Source organism: Amblyomma americanum, chromosome 4, assembly GCF_052857255.1.
Source record: "Amblyomma americanum isolate KBUSLIRL-KWMA chromosome 4, ASM5285725v1, whole genome shotgun sequence".
NCBI classification, from domain to species: domain Eukaryota; kingdom Metazoa; phylum Arthropoda; class Arachnida; order Ixodida; family Ixodidae; genus Amblyomma; species Amblyomma americanum.
The window spans coordinates 143,171,529-143,184,819 of NC_135500.1; the positions used below are offsets into that span (position 1 = coordinate 143,171,529).

The 13,291-nt window shown below is 44.8% G+C and overlaps 1 protein-coding gene across 2 annotated transcripts in view; it reads left to right on the forward strand.

Annotated features, from left to right (window-relative positions):
* The window catches only part of LOC144128453 (cell adhesion molecule Dscam1-like), a 264,634-nt gene that overhangs the window by 249,597 nt on the left and 1,746 nt on the right, over nucleotides 1–13,291 (forward strand). The window contains exons 16-26 of one of the 2 annotated variants that reach the window (XM_077661870.1): nucleotides 1,091–1,222; nucleotides 2,139–2,306; nucleotides 3,072–3,142; nucleotides 3,837–4,077; nucleotides 5,431–5,523; nucleotides 5,956–6,177; nucleotides 7,024–7,329; nucleotides 8,550–8,717; nucleotides 9,697–10,031; nucleotides 11,645–11,711; nucleotides 12,211–12,394. In XM_077661870.1, coding sequence (XP_077517996.1) covers nucleotides 1,091–1,222; nucleotides 2,139–2,306; nucleotides 3,072–3,142; nucleotides 3,837–4,077; nucleotides 5,431–5,523; nucleotides 5,956–6,177; nucleotides 7,024–7,329; nucleotides 8,550–8,717; nucleotides 9,697–10,031; nucleotides 11,645–11,711; nucleotides 12,211–12,394 — 1,987 coding nt within the window. The remainder of the gene's footprint in view (nucleotides 1–1,090; nucleotides 1,223–2,138; nucleotides 2,307–3,071; nucleotides 3,143–3,836; nucleotides 4,078–5,430; nucleotides 5,524–5,955; nucleotides 6,178–7,023; nucleotides 7,330–8,549; nucleotides 8,718–9,696; nucleotides 10,032–11,644; nucleotides 11,712–12,210; nucleotides 12,395–13,291) is intronic. The other variant, XM_077661871.1, reaches the window with a different exon arrangement.

Here is a 13,291-nt window from a genome sequence, read left to right on the forward strand (position 1 = left end):
CAACATCCCCAATGGTGACCTCTTAGAGCTTCCTAGAGACTCTGTCAGTTTCATCCCCTGCGTGACAAATAACGCTTCTCCAAGTTATGTCCTTACTAGGATTAGCTGCCAGCGCTTATCTGCCTGAATATTTTCGTCGTAATTGTGTTTCTAAAAACTTGGCAATTAGGATTTAGCTAAGTTCACCAGATTTTGCTTCTGGCCTCTTCTGAGAGCAGGTGCGGCTCTGTTAGCGAAATTATTGCGAGTGCAGCACAGAAAATAAACGTTGCATAGCTTGCAATAAATAGCAGACTACCGTGAATATATGGATTCCGAACGCATGTACTAACTTGATTAAATCAGTGAAAACGATCTATTCATTGCTTTCGCCTCTGGCGAGACCAGTGTCAGTTAATGTTAATATTTTTTACAGTGATTCATTTTCAATACCCAAATTTATATTTGCTTACTTTCATTTCGTTAATTGCTACATACATGCTCGAGTATATAGGCTTTATTATTTTTGAGAGATTATTTCCAACAAACCTTTTCGAAGGCATGTATCCATTGCTTATACATTCGCTTGAATAGAGTACATGAGGTGTTACACGTAGACGGAACAAATCAGTCCGAAAGTAAGGAAAGCTTACTTGATGTAAAAATTACGCCCCCAATGTATGTGCTTCACAGTGCCTGAAGATTTACAAAAAGAAAACAGTAAACAGCAGTTTTAACCTTACAGCACTCAGAATTGAGCTATTTCAAATAGCGTCAATTTAAGCGTTGTTCTGGACCTAACCATCAAATATTCTGTCTATTCTTAATATTCGCTACGGAAACTATGCCTTACCGCTGCACCATTGTGGGTCGCCATGCATTCAGTGTCAAGAAACTTGCAGTGCATCACGAGAACTTAGCGGTACTTCATTGCGCTGGTTCCAAAGATTCCAGTTTTTTTTTTTACAGCTATGTGTTGAAAGTGGATACGTGGAGGTTCTTTGAAGGAGAATATCTTCAATGGCACATTCCAAGTGTTCAGCGTCTGGTAGAATAAGTATTCGCCTCTCGGTTTCCTTGCTTCACCGTGCGCTACATTCTCGTGGAACAGAGCCTCCGGACAAACCACGAGGCCTTGAAGCGACGCAGACCACGAGTCGATCGGTGACGCTGTCGTGGTCTCCTCCTTACTCCGGAAACAGCCCGGTAATCAAGTACCTGCTGGAACACAAGGCACGAGAAGGTACGCACTGCTATAGTGAAGCACTGAGAGGCGGAAACATAGATGTAACAGGAAAAGTACTGAAATATCAAAAGATAATCCGACTTCGCTGGCAGTTTGGAGCAGGTACGAGGCTTTTCTTGCTTGCCTCAACACACTAAGGCTGAAGATTAAAGTGCCCTGATGAACTTTTTGAAGGCTCTCAGGTTGTTCTTTGTAAATATGACGAACTGCATGCGAACAGCATAAAGCGACTCCCTTACAAAAATCTTTATACAGTCTATTGACTTTCCATAGACTTCTGTCTATAAGTTCTATAGACTGTCTATAGAAAAATCCTAGAGAACAGTCCATGCGCAATACAAATGCTACTGACAGTCTCTAGTTAATCTATATATTTATGGCCATAGACTTTAATAGACTTTTGGCTATAGACAGTCTATAGAATACGAATTGACAAAAAAAAAATATCCATAGGAAGTAAATAATCTATAACAAGTCTATAGACAATCTACAGACCATTTTATAATTGCTACGTGGTAAATTATAGCTTCGAAACTTCAGGCCTACATTAAGTTTAGCTTAGTTTACGGGGGTTTAACGTCCCAAAGCGGCCCAGGCCATGAGAGACGCCGTAGTGAAGGGCTCCGGAAATTTCGACCTCCTGAGGTTCTTTAACGTGCACTGACATCGCACAGTACACGAACCTCTAGAATTTCGCCTCCATCGAAATTCGACCGCTGCGGCCGGGATCGAACCCGCGTCTTTTGGGCCAGCAGCCGAGCGCCATAACCACTCAGCGACCGCGGCGGCAGGTCTACCTTAAGGTCTCAATGCTTCCAGCAAGAAAAGTAACGCTAATGGATACTGTTGATGTCTGTTTTTATTTTTAGAGGAAAATATTGCAGTATTTTTGACGACATCTTGTGCTTGACAGGCTCTTGGGAGCGTGACTCGCATCTAACTGCTATCGAGTCCACTGACTTCTCCCACGTGGCCGGCGGCCTGCGTCCCAAGACCAGCTATGAGTTCAGGCTGCGGGCAGAGAACGCCATCGGGCTCAGCGACCCCAGCGAAGTGCTCGTGGTAGCCACAGAAGAAGAGGGTATGAGCAGTCCATGCATATGTATTTATTTCTCCTGCGACAAAGTAAACGGTGCTCGAGAATATGAAGTGGAATTGATGGGCAGGAAGGAATGCTGACCGTCGAGAATAAAAAAAAGGTGGGGGGTGGCGGGGTTGTACCAGCGTCGGCAGTCCAAGGAAGAGTACGGTTCTTGTTATTGATAGTCGGGAAAGTGCGCTTTCGGTGCCGAGTTTATAAAAAGAAGGCAGTTTTTAAGTTTTTTAAAGTAAAAAAGGCGAGAGACTGCTTCGGTGACCATAGTCATATACATTCTCGACATGTTTTTCCACTTGAGCACTGAGTACTATTTGAAAAATTCGTGATATATGCATGTCATTATGAAGGCACTTTGGAAGGCAAGGAATAGTTCACGCTCCTGCGTTAGGTCTCACCTCTCAAATTAGTATCTAACTGGTAACAGACAAAACCAACCCTTGCTTTCTTTACGCTCAAAACGGACATAACAAAGACGTGCAGATAGTTACACCTTCTTTCTTTCAGCAATAGAGGCGTCATCGTTTCATTTTCCTTAAATAAGACAGGCATTTTTAAAGGCGGAGGCTGAGAGGAGGGAAATAAAGCAGAGCCACGCCATCTCTCCTCACTTTAACAATAACGCCGCTTGTATGCTAAGACAGCAATTATTTGTGCTAAATTGTTGCTTAAGATTGGATAGTGCTTGGTATCTACAGCGTATTTGATAAATTGGGCGTTTTCGTCGTGCACACGTATGTGTCAATGCAGCTCCCAGTGGCGCGCCACGAGACATCAAAGTGACCCCAACTGGCTCGCGAAGTCTCCACGTCTCTTGGAAGGTAAGCTGTTCTTGCGACCTTCAGTTGTTTGCAAAACGCTCCCGCATATGGTCCTCGTTTTTTTTTTACACAAGCACCATGCACATAACAGTAAAATATCTGTCAGGTGATGTGGGGTGCTCTAGCGTTCAGCTTTGCTTTAACCCAAGGGCATCACCTTTCATCAAACAAAAGTTGCATGACGGACTTCTCCGCCTTGAAAAAGCTATATAGCCCCAGCGTTGGAATGTGGTACAGATTTCATACACATGGCAATAGTTATCCTCAAGTTATAGCTCCCACTCCGCAACATGAACCCGCTTGTAACATGAGGTTTTCAGCTTAGCATTCGTTAATAATAATGATTGGTTTTGGGGGAAAAGAAATGACACAGTATCTGTCTCATATATCGTTGGGCACCTGAACTGCGCCGTAAGGGAAGGGATAAAGGATGGAGTGAAAGCTGAAAGGAAGAGAGAGGTGCTGTAGTGGAGGGCTCCGGAATTATTTCGTCCACCTGGGGATCTTTAACGTGCACTGACATCGCACAGCACACGGGCGCCTTAGAGTTTTTCCTCCTTAAAAACGCAGCCGCCGCCCAATGTATTGTATACCGTCTGAATCTTTCACTTGTTCGAAATTATTTCTGAGGAACCGATTTATGTCAGCAACCACCAAGCGTTTCAATAATAATTTTCTATCTTTTTGTCAACAGCCACCCCTGGATGAAGAGTCCCACGGTTTAGTGCAGGGCTTCTACGTTGGGTATCGCGTCGGCGAAAGCAAGGAGTCTTTTGCTTACAAAACTCTGGAAAGCTCTTCCTCGTCGCCGATACAGCTGTGCGACCTCACGGACCTGCGCCGTAGCACTCGCTACAGCGTTGTGGTGCAGGCATTTAATGCCAAGGGTGCTGGGCCGACTTCAGAGGAGGTGTTCGCCCAAACACTCGACATAGGTGAGCTGCGTGTCACACGCATATGACGCCTGTGTCTTTTACGATAGAATCGCGATCTTATATGGCATATAAATATTTATAGAATCTCTAGAGCAGGTTGGCACGTGTGCGCCTCTATGTTGGCCAGAGTGGCGTTGTCGACCAGCATAAAGCGCTATATAGGGCCAATGAAATTAATGAATCGCAGTTTGGCTTGCTTATTGAGCAGTGTTGACAGTTTTACTGTGTTCTGTGCAGCTCTCCTCATATCACCATTGTATCGTTTCTCGTTTTTTGAAAACAGTTGTGCCACTAAGATGGTGTCTTGAATTTTCGCCGATAGTATATTTTCTTTTTAAATGTTCCGGCGAGAGAAAAACGGGGCGGGTGCCTCTTTTCTAAACATTTTCTTAGTCTGGCACTATAAATCTGTGGAGCCTAATTTTAGAAAATAGTTTCTAAATAATACTTCTACAAAGGTTCCAGCAAGTTCTGGTCAGAATTATGCGATTCTCGTGCTGTATGGAACCCAGAGAGTTCACGTAGCATGGTAGTGTTCTATTTTGCATCAGGAGGTCCTCCGCATGGTTTTTTAACCAAGTTATAACCTGTAGTACTAACTCCTTGCGCACATTTTGGTTGTACCCTGAACGTTCAAAAAGCGGACTTGGCATGATAATAACGCGGTCCTCAGGAGAATGTCGGGCTAGCTACACGTTCAACAGTCACTTTTTAAACGCCGATGATTTAATAGTTCATTCAGCTGCTATTTACTTGAGCACAAAATACTGAGTGGGACTGAGAAAGAAAGCTATAGGCAGACCGTCTAAGGAACAATGCTCGAAGTGTGAAAAATTTAAGGAGTTAGTTATCCTCCTTTCACAAACTAAGGAAAAAAAAAATAAACGCGTAAAACTGTGCGAACTTGGTCTTCACACGCAATTTCTACTACCGCTATTACCATAATCGTTAACGCGGCAGCAAAAACAAACTTCACTGAAACCTCTGTTGAAAAATGGGAAATTTTCTACCTTATTCGCTATCGCAAAGCCAATTTATAAGAACGAAGGGCCGAGCGCCCGCGGTGTTAATTTCACGCATGTTTCGATAAATAATATAGATTTTGTATTCAGTTGTTGCATGTAAGGCAAATATCTCCGCATTTTACGGTGTTATTTCTAACATAATTTAACATTTAATTAACTGTAACCTATTCCTAGCCCCTATCAATAAAAACTATAAATTTTGTATATAATAGTTGCATGTGGTGCAAATATAACCTAATTCTAGCCCCTGTAGTGTCTTGAAAGATTTTGTGCTACCTTAAAAGCACTCAAGGCGTCTGGCTCCACGCGGACATCCTTACACGCGCAGACGCTCCCGCGGCCCCGACGCTGAAACTGGTCTCCTCAACATCGTCTTCTGTTCACCTTAGCTGGGATGTCGAAAAACAGCAGCCTATAAACGGTAAGTGACGCTTGGGCACAGTATTACTCATACTATTAATTTTCTCAGTTATGAGGCTAATAATGCTTTCGCATTAAAAGGTTGAACTTAATTTGGAGACAGCGGAGCGAGATGGCAGAAAGAAAAATGAGAGGTGTAAGGTTAGGAGACAAGAAAGCAGCAGAATCGGTAAGGGAACAAGCACGAGGTAATGATTTCCTACTCCAAATCAAGACGTAAAAATGGGCATACGCATGGTATTTAATGTGAGGGGAAGTGTGGATGTGATTAGGAGGTTTTAGGGGGTAAGTTCGCCGCGGATGGCAGAAAACAAGATTATTTGGAGACATAGGTGAGAAGCGTCTGACTTCCAGAGGACGCAGCTAGCCTGATGACGGTGATGCTGCATCGCTGTTGAAGCGACGAGCTCACGAGAAGGCGGTACTCCCACAGGGTTCGTACTCTACCACAAGGCCGAGCCCTCTCCAACGCCCGAAGTTCAATCCACGGCAGACGCGGGCGACTGGTCCGAGGTCCAGACCGGTGCTGAGCGGTCGGCATACGCGTTTCGCGGCCTTCGGTGCGGCCGGAAGTACGTCTTCTACGTCACGGCCTTCAATGCCGCCGGAAGGGGACCACGGAGCAACACTGTAGTGGCAAAGACAGATGGATCAGGTGCGCGCGTGTTTTTGTCCAGTGTCCGACCATTGTCGAATATCCAAAAGAGAGTTCTCAAGAAACCTCTACGGCAGTTCGTTGGCGGAAGCTTAAGTTCCAGTTCAATCGTAGGGAAAAGAATATGTAGGCAGAACTTAATTTTCGGTCACGGGATTAATTAAAGGAGGTTGTGGTTTCATTTTTATAGGCGCATCGGATATGCACAGGCCTTTTTGCGCGGTTTGCATAGGTTAAACAACCCCAGAGGTTCCAACGTAATTCGTAGGCCTCACCAATCTCAACATTTACAGCTCACAAGCTCTTTCTGCAAAGAGTGTGTGATTAGACATCGAAAGTTGTCTCTAATTGGTGATACCGCATGCTTCGCGGTTGGCTGATTTTGCGCGTTAAAAGAGCTCGCGTGATCAATGTTCGGTGGAAAGGCACGCCTGCGTCCTTCTTTTTTACGCGCGGAAATCTGAATAGACGGCGTTTTAATGTTTTGCTTTCGAAATGAATGCTGCTGTCATTGCAAGCATCGAGTCTCCAAGCTTCTGTCCCGTAACGTTGCGACAAACTACCGTGGTTCGATGCCAAATGGTTCTGATACGAAGCGAACTTTTCCACTTCCACGCCATGACGTAGACCTCCTCAACGATCCCGCGTGCATATAATTTAAAGGTTGTCTGTTATACGGCCGTTGTAGTTAGGATAGTTGAGGCAGAACCAACATGGTAGTTGGGAAACACCATGTAGGCATAGTGCCTTTTCCTGTGTGGCGCGTGGAGGCGGTTGTTTGAGTTGCTGATAATTTCAATGGGAATCCTTCGTGACGTGGGAGCTCAGTTGCCGTTTTGTACACAGCACCTGTGGCGCCGGACCAACGCGACCTTTTGGTGAGCAATGTGACCTCGGTGACTCTTCAGCTGGGCTCGTGGAAGAGCGGGGGCTGCCCCATAACGGCATTTGCCGTGCTGTGCAAGCCTCAGTCGCACAAAGATTGGTCTCCGGCAGCAGCAACGCATCTGATACCTGACCACGAGAAGCCGCCGGTGCTGGTCATACCGGACCTGGCACCAGCTACCTGGTACGACTTGCTGATCACGGCCCAGAACGATGCAGGAGCCACGGAAGCTGAATACGTCTTCGCTACACTAACGCTTTCCGGAGGTATGCTAACGTTAAAGAATACATTATTCCAAATCCTAGTTACATGTGGATTTGGCCGCTATCGTATATTATCGTATAATGGAAGGAAGAAAAGTAATTTATTAAAGGAAACAGAATGGGAGGTTAGCCTCACGTATTGTCGGAAACAAAATCTCGTGAATGGCATGAGCGGAAAGTGAAGCCGATGTCTCTGTTCTTAGCCGTTGGATAAAGGTTCCACTGTATAGACGCAAGTCGCACTGACGAGATTTTATGTGTGGTAAGGCCCGTCATATGTCAGTGGCGCGGGCCAAGGCACAACACTTCTTATTATTTTTAAATCCCTCAATACAAATTCTATTTCGCGCGGTAGATGAAGGAAGCGATCACTGTGGCCTATGAACCATGGTCATTTCCAGGATGTCTTGGAAACTTTTGTGCCCAGTACTAAAAATCTTTAGCCATACAGTCTGTTTTGGGCGCCATAGAATAAAGTGAATAGAGTAAAAAAGGTTGAAAGGGGGAGGGGGGGGGGGGCACGGTAAGAAGGGCCGACGATGTGGGACCTACTTAATAGGCGTCGCTCCCAACGCCAGAAAAAGGTTGCCGACTCATTTCATTGCTTCGTGCCAAGCTCCGTGATGCTTAACAATCTATTTAGACGTGAATGACTTATCAAATACGTTCAGAACCAGCCTTGATACGATATACAGTACTTTCGGTCAACTACAGATACCTCAGGATGATCATGAAAGTAACGTAGTGTTTCACGGAGTGCCACAAAAATAGAAATATACATGTGCTGTGCGCACGTGCAGGTGTACAAAACGAATAGCCCCACGGCAATGCGACAGTGCACTTGTGCCGAGTAGCACGGCAAAATGAAAGAAGAAATATTACATAATTGGTCGCTTCGCTTTGGGGATAATAGAGAATCTGAAACCCGAGGCGCGAAGCTTCCAAAGTGCGTCCCTCATTAGGACTCTTACCTTTAGAGAGCGGTAAAATGACAGCCTTTATTCCTTTCTGTTCATTCAAATGATGGTAGCTGAACAGCGCGTAATTCATGGTGTGCAAAACAACATTTGTTAAAGTAAGTAGTTTGACTTTCGACATCGACAACGGCATCATTGCCTGATTTAACTCATCACTTCGCTTTCTTGTCATACCTTTATCCATGCATGGTTTTCGATAAGACATATGCTGTGCGCGTTTCAACTTAGTACTGTTTCTCTACCTAGGTACTCTGCCGCCGCCCCAGTGGACCCATGCCGTGGAATCCCAGCACCATCACATGCGCGTCCTCATTCCCATTATCTCCACTCTGCTCGTTGTGCTGCTTCTAACTGTCGCCATCTGCTACGTCTTCTCACGCAGAAGGCAGACTTCAATGCAGAGGCCATACTCAGGTATGAAAGGAGCAAATTTCAGTTGGCGTCATAAATGCTTCCATCACTTCAATGCACTACTCGCGAAGATTTCAGTCTCAAAAGAAATCCGACACATTAAAGAGCTGAACTGAGTGACTTCCAATGGTCTGTGCTTGTGGAACATTCCACGTTTTCAAGAAAATAAGCGATTAGGTGGGAACGAGGACCGCACAAGAATTATTGGATGTTTGATGAGAAGGGTGTTGGCGATCAGCGGTGCTGAACTGGGCATAAAAATCGGCCACACATTTTTTTTTCGCTTGTAAGTTGGGCTGGTCATAACAGCCTAGCTGTAACGTTACCCCTTTGCGTACATAAGACCGGAGAGACCGGTACGAGAGTGTCCAAGCATGTCTTCTAAATTTGTTATTCACCAGATAAGATTTTTCTATAGTATAATTAGCGCCTAATTAGGATCCTAACATGTTGCAGACGAACGTCTGCACTTCTCTGTGGGCGCTTCTTATTTTTTCTGCCCTAGAACACCGCGGTTACAAACGGCTCCAAATAAGTTTTCCCCGACAAAACATCAGTGCACATATGAAACTAAATGAGTGCTTCAGAGGAAACCGAGATTCCCCTCAAAGACAAAGACAGCAGCGCAAGACAGAAGCTGTCTTTTTTTTCTGGATCATTCTCGCTTAATTGTCTTTAAGTACAGGTCACTGTGATCGGAAAGGCAATAAACTTCCGGCATGGAATAATTATTAGTCTACTATTATGAGAAACAAACACCATTTTTGGTTTTATTAGTTTTCACCTTGACGTAGAATATTCTAAAGTCATCCCCATCTTTAGAATAGAAATAACCAAAAATCTGTACTTCTGTGTAAATTTATTGCTCTCTTTCATATTGGAGGGACCTGTATATTGAATACCATAGTAAATAAACCCATTTGCAGATAAACAAAGTTAAGGCACTCGTCCAAGACTCTATGTTCATACTTTGTGATCGCAGGCGATCTCCAACAATCTCCAGAGCTCACCAAGTCCGTTGACACAGTACCCATGAGCGTCTGGGAGAAGCCAAAACAGCAGAATCTATTCCAGCCGTCGCAGCACCAGCAGCAGCAAGCTGCGGAGCGCGAACAGCTCTACTACCCTTCGCCGTACACGACGGCTGCAGGGCGCCTGGGATCACTCTACGCAAGCGAGGGCCTGCGCTCTGGCTGGACTTCAGCCCGCAGTCTCCAGAGCGCCACAGACGAGCCAGAAGAAGACAGGCACAGGCCACAGCACACTTACGACGTGCCTTTCCTCCGTAGAACTTCAGGATCCGATCAAGAACAGCAGGTAGAAAAAAACCAGCAGGATCGATGCACCTGAGTTTCCGAATTAATGCGAAAGCATTAGATGGTTATGTCCCACTATGTCGCGTCTGCGAAAGTTTCTCCGCACGATTTTGTCGTTCAATAAAATATATGTGCAAAAGTTTGAATTTGTTAGATAGTGCGTGATGAGATCTCGCTGTAGGAAAAATTTCATGGATGTGGTGTAATTACGTAATTATACAAATACAAGAAACGCAATTGGATATAGAAATATTATACGGTGTCGATGTAGTGCTAAAAACGAAAACGAGACAAATAAGAGAGGGCGCGCGACCACTGATCCGGTGTTTCCGGGTTCGAACCCTACCGCGGCGGCTGCGTTTTTATGGAGGAAAAACGCTAAGGCGCCCGTGTGTTGTGCGATGTCAGTGCACGTTAAAGATCCCCAGGTGGTCGAAATTATTCCGGAGCCCTCCACTACGGCACCTATTCTTGCTTTCTTCTTTCACTCCCTCCTTTATCCCTTCCCTTACGGCGCGGTTCAGGTGTCCAACGATATATGAGACAGATACTGCGCCATTTCCTTTCCCCAAAAAACCAATTATTATTATTATTAATAAGACAGGGCGCTCGACTACTGATCCGGTGTTTCCGGGTTCGAACCCGACCGCGGCGGCTGCGTTTTTATGGAGGAAAAACGCTAAGGCGCCCGTGTGCTGTGCGATGTCAGTGCACGTTAAAGATCCCCAGGTGGTCGAAATTATTCCGGAGCCCTCCACTACGGCACCTCTTCTTCCTTTCTTCTTTCACTCTCTCATTTTTCTCTTCCCTTACGGCGCGGTTCAGGTGTCCAACGATATAAGAGACAGATACTGCGCCATTTCCTTTCCCCAAAAACCAATTATTATTATATTAAATAAGAGTGTGCTAAAAGGTTATAAAATGTTCAACTAACATTAAATTAAATAAATAAAGTAGAAAAAGTGGCCAAATATTTACGAAATGCCACAATGAAAGTACCCCACGGTGACGTTACGACAATGTGGTTACCATTTCAACCACCGCTCCGCGAAGTCATGACAATCTGGTTGCCATGGTTACCGAGCGCTCGCGTCATGTAAACATGGATCTGAGAGCTACGGCGCCCTTTCCTTTGGTCAAAAACGTTTCCTTTATTTAAAACACATGCTTTCGCATTCCTCCACGTAAGCAGTGTTAAGTGCCTTCAGGATTTTCCTGCCCACTTTATCAATGTGAAAGAAAACGCGATCGGCAAAGATATATGTGATCAACAAGAGTTTTTATTAACCTAAACAGTTCGTTTTGCTGCTGAGATCGCATTTGGCGATCGAAACAAGCTGCTTCTTTGATGGATCCCTCTGGCAATCTACTCTGGCCTGGTTCAGGCACTAGCTTCTCACTCCCTTTTTGAAACTGGGGGGCCTGGCACAATTTTGATGTTGGGGTCAGGCATAGTCCAAGAAATTATGTTCTTGAAAAATACTCCAGGAAAAAAGAGGCCATTCAGAAAAGTATTTCATCTTTCATAAGAAGCGGATATGGTGCGCAATTTAACTGCTTTTTTTCTTCCTTGTGCTATCCAAACCCTTCAAACCCTTCCTGGTCTGGACGCAGCAGTGCGCTCAGGACAACGTAGTTGGGTCAACCGAGTGCATTGGAGAACACATATACTCCAAACCTGGTAAGTATATAAATCCCCGTGTGGAGTCCAAAGATATTCATGGTGACTTGCAGACGACTATCGGTGGTTTCACTTTCACCTTGAGTTTAGTAGAGTTTCTCCCGCACCAGCGCTTAACGCTTGCGCTAATCACTCGCAGCCATTCGCTCATGTCTTTGCCCAAAAAAGCAACTCATGGCGTTACTTTCTCAACACGAAGTGTGGCGTCGTATATGCGCCAATTGCAATATCAGGACTACGTTACTTACAGTATAATGTACAATGCACATAATCTCCTTGCTGTTCACCGTGGCAGCGCAGTATGCATTTTAATCGCGGAACGCTGGCCAATGTTAGCTAAAAAACCCGTGCACTTCATCATGTGGAAAGATAAGGGTGTTTATCTCGGTAAGCATTATCTTGGCTCGCATTCATGCGTGTTGGTTTTTTTTTACTTTTTTATGTCAAATACTCATGCCGTGTTGTGCGATGGATTCTGTTCTGTTTTGGTTTTACGCAGCCGTGGTGTATGTGTCGCCAGAGAAGTGCAAAGGCTTGCGCAAATCTCACCATGCGGTAAGCGTCATCGAGGGCTTCCCCGACAGCAACGTGTCTTACGTCTACTCACGACCCAAGAAGAAGCACTGGGGCAGCCATGACGAAGAGGCGTTCTACGCAGACCACAAGCTACGGAATCTGGCCAGGTAACCTTAAGAGATATAATGATTAATACACCTAGGGTGTTTTATTCAGCACTTGTTTGACGGTGTATATAGATTTGCTAAGGACAGGTTATATTGGAGAGACATCGGATATGCCTTTGCCCTGCAGTGGGCGTAGTCAGGCTAATGCTGATGATGAAGATTGATTATAAAGCCTCTCAAACCATAACAAATATGGAGCAAAGCTCCGACCTAACGGCTCGGGAACTATATTAAAGCGCACTCGCGTAAGTCTCCTTATTACTGACCGGCACATTGTTCCCCGGCAACAAGAAAAAAGATACTGATTCAGGCGAAACGGGGTTTGGAACCGAGTACAACTTCGTATATATTACGCGACAGCCTGTAGAGCTCGTTCGGATGAAAAGCCACCGAAGTAGTATTAGTCGGAACCGCGTGTCAGAATTATTTGGGGCTACGTAAAAAAATTGTATCACGGTAATTTGGGGCTCTAGTCATTGATCATTGATTGGCAAGTGATAGACGATGAATATTTAATTAAATCCTGGTAATTATTTGAATAATTAAAGAAATAAAAACAAAAATGGAAAACTTAGAGTTCAATGGTGTAAAAATTCTCAGAATAAAAAGGCAATACTTAATGATGCTGATCAAGGAAATCTAGAATGTGTAATTGGTCAATTAATTAATTGAAACAACTAAAAAGATGTCAAACCACTCAACATGGAAAGCCTAACCGACTACGTATCACGTCATACCCTTAAGGTGGAGCTTTAGTGTCTTGCCCAATTTTTTTTCTTTCATTTTCGCTGCACGCCTGACTCGGTTGGTGACAGCGGTAGTATGTCTCTCACAGGCCAGACTTAGTTTGGGATTCAACAGACGATTGATTCTTGTCAGGTGTGAAATTTCGACTGA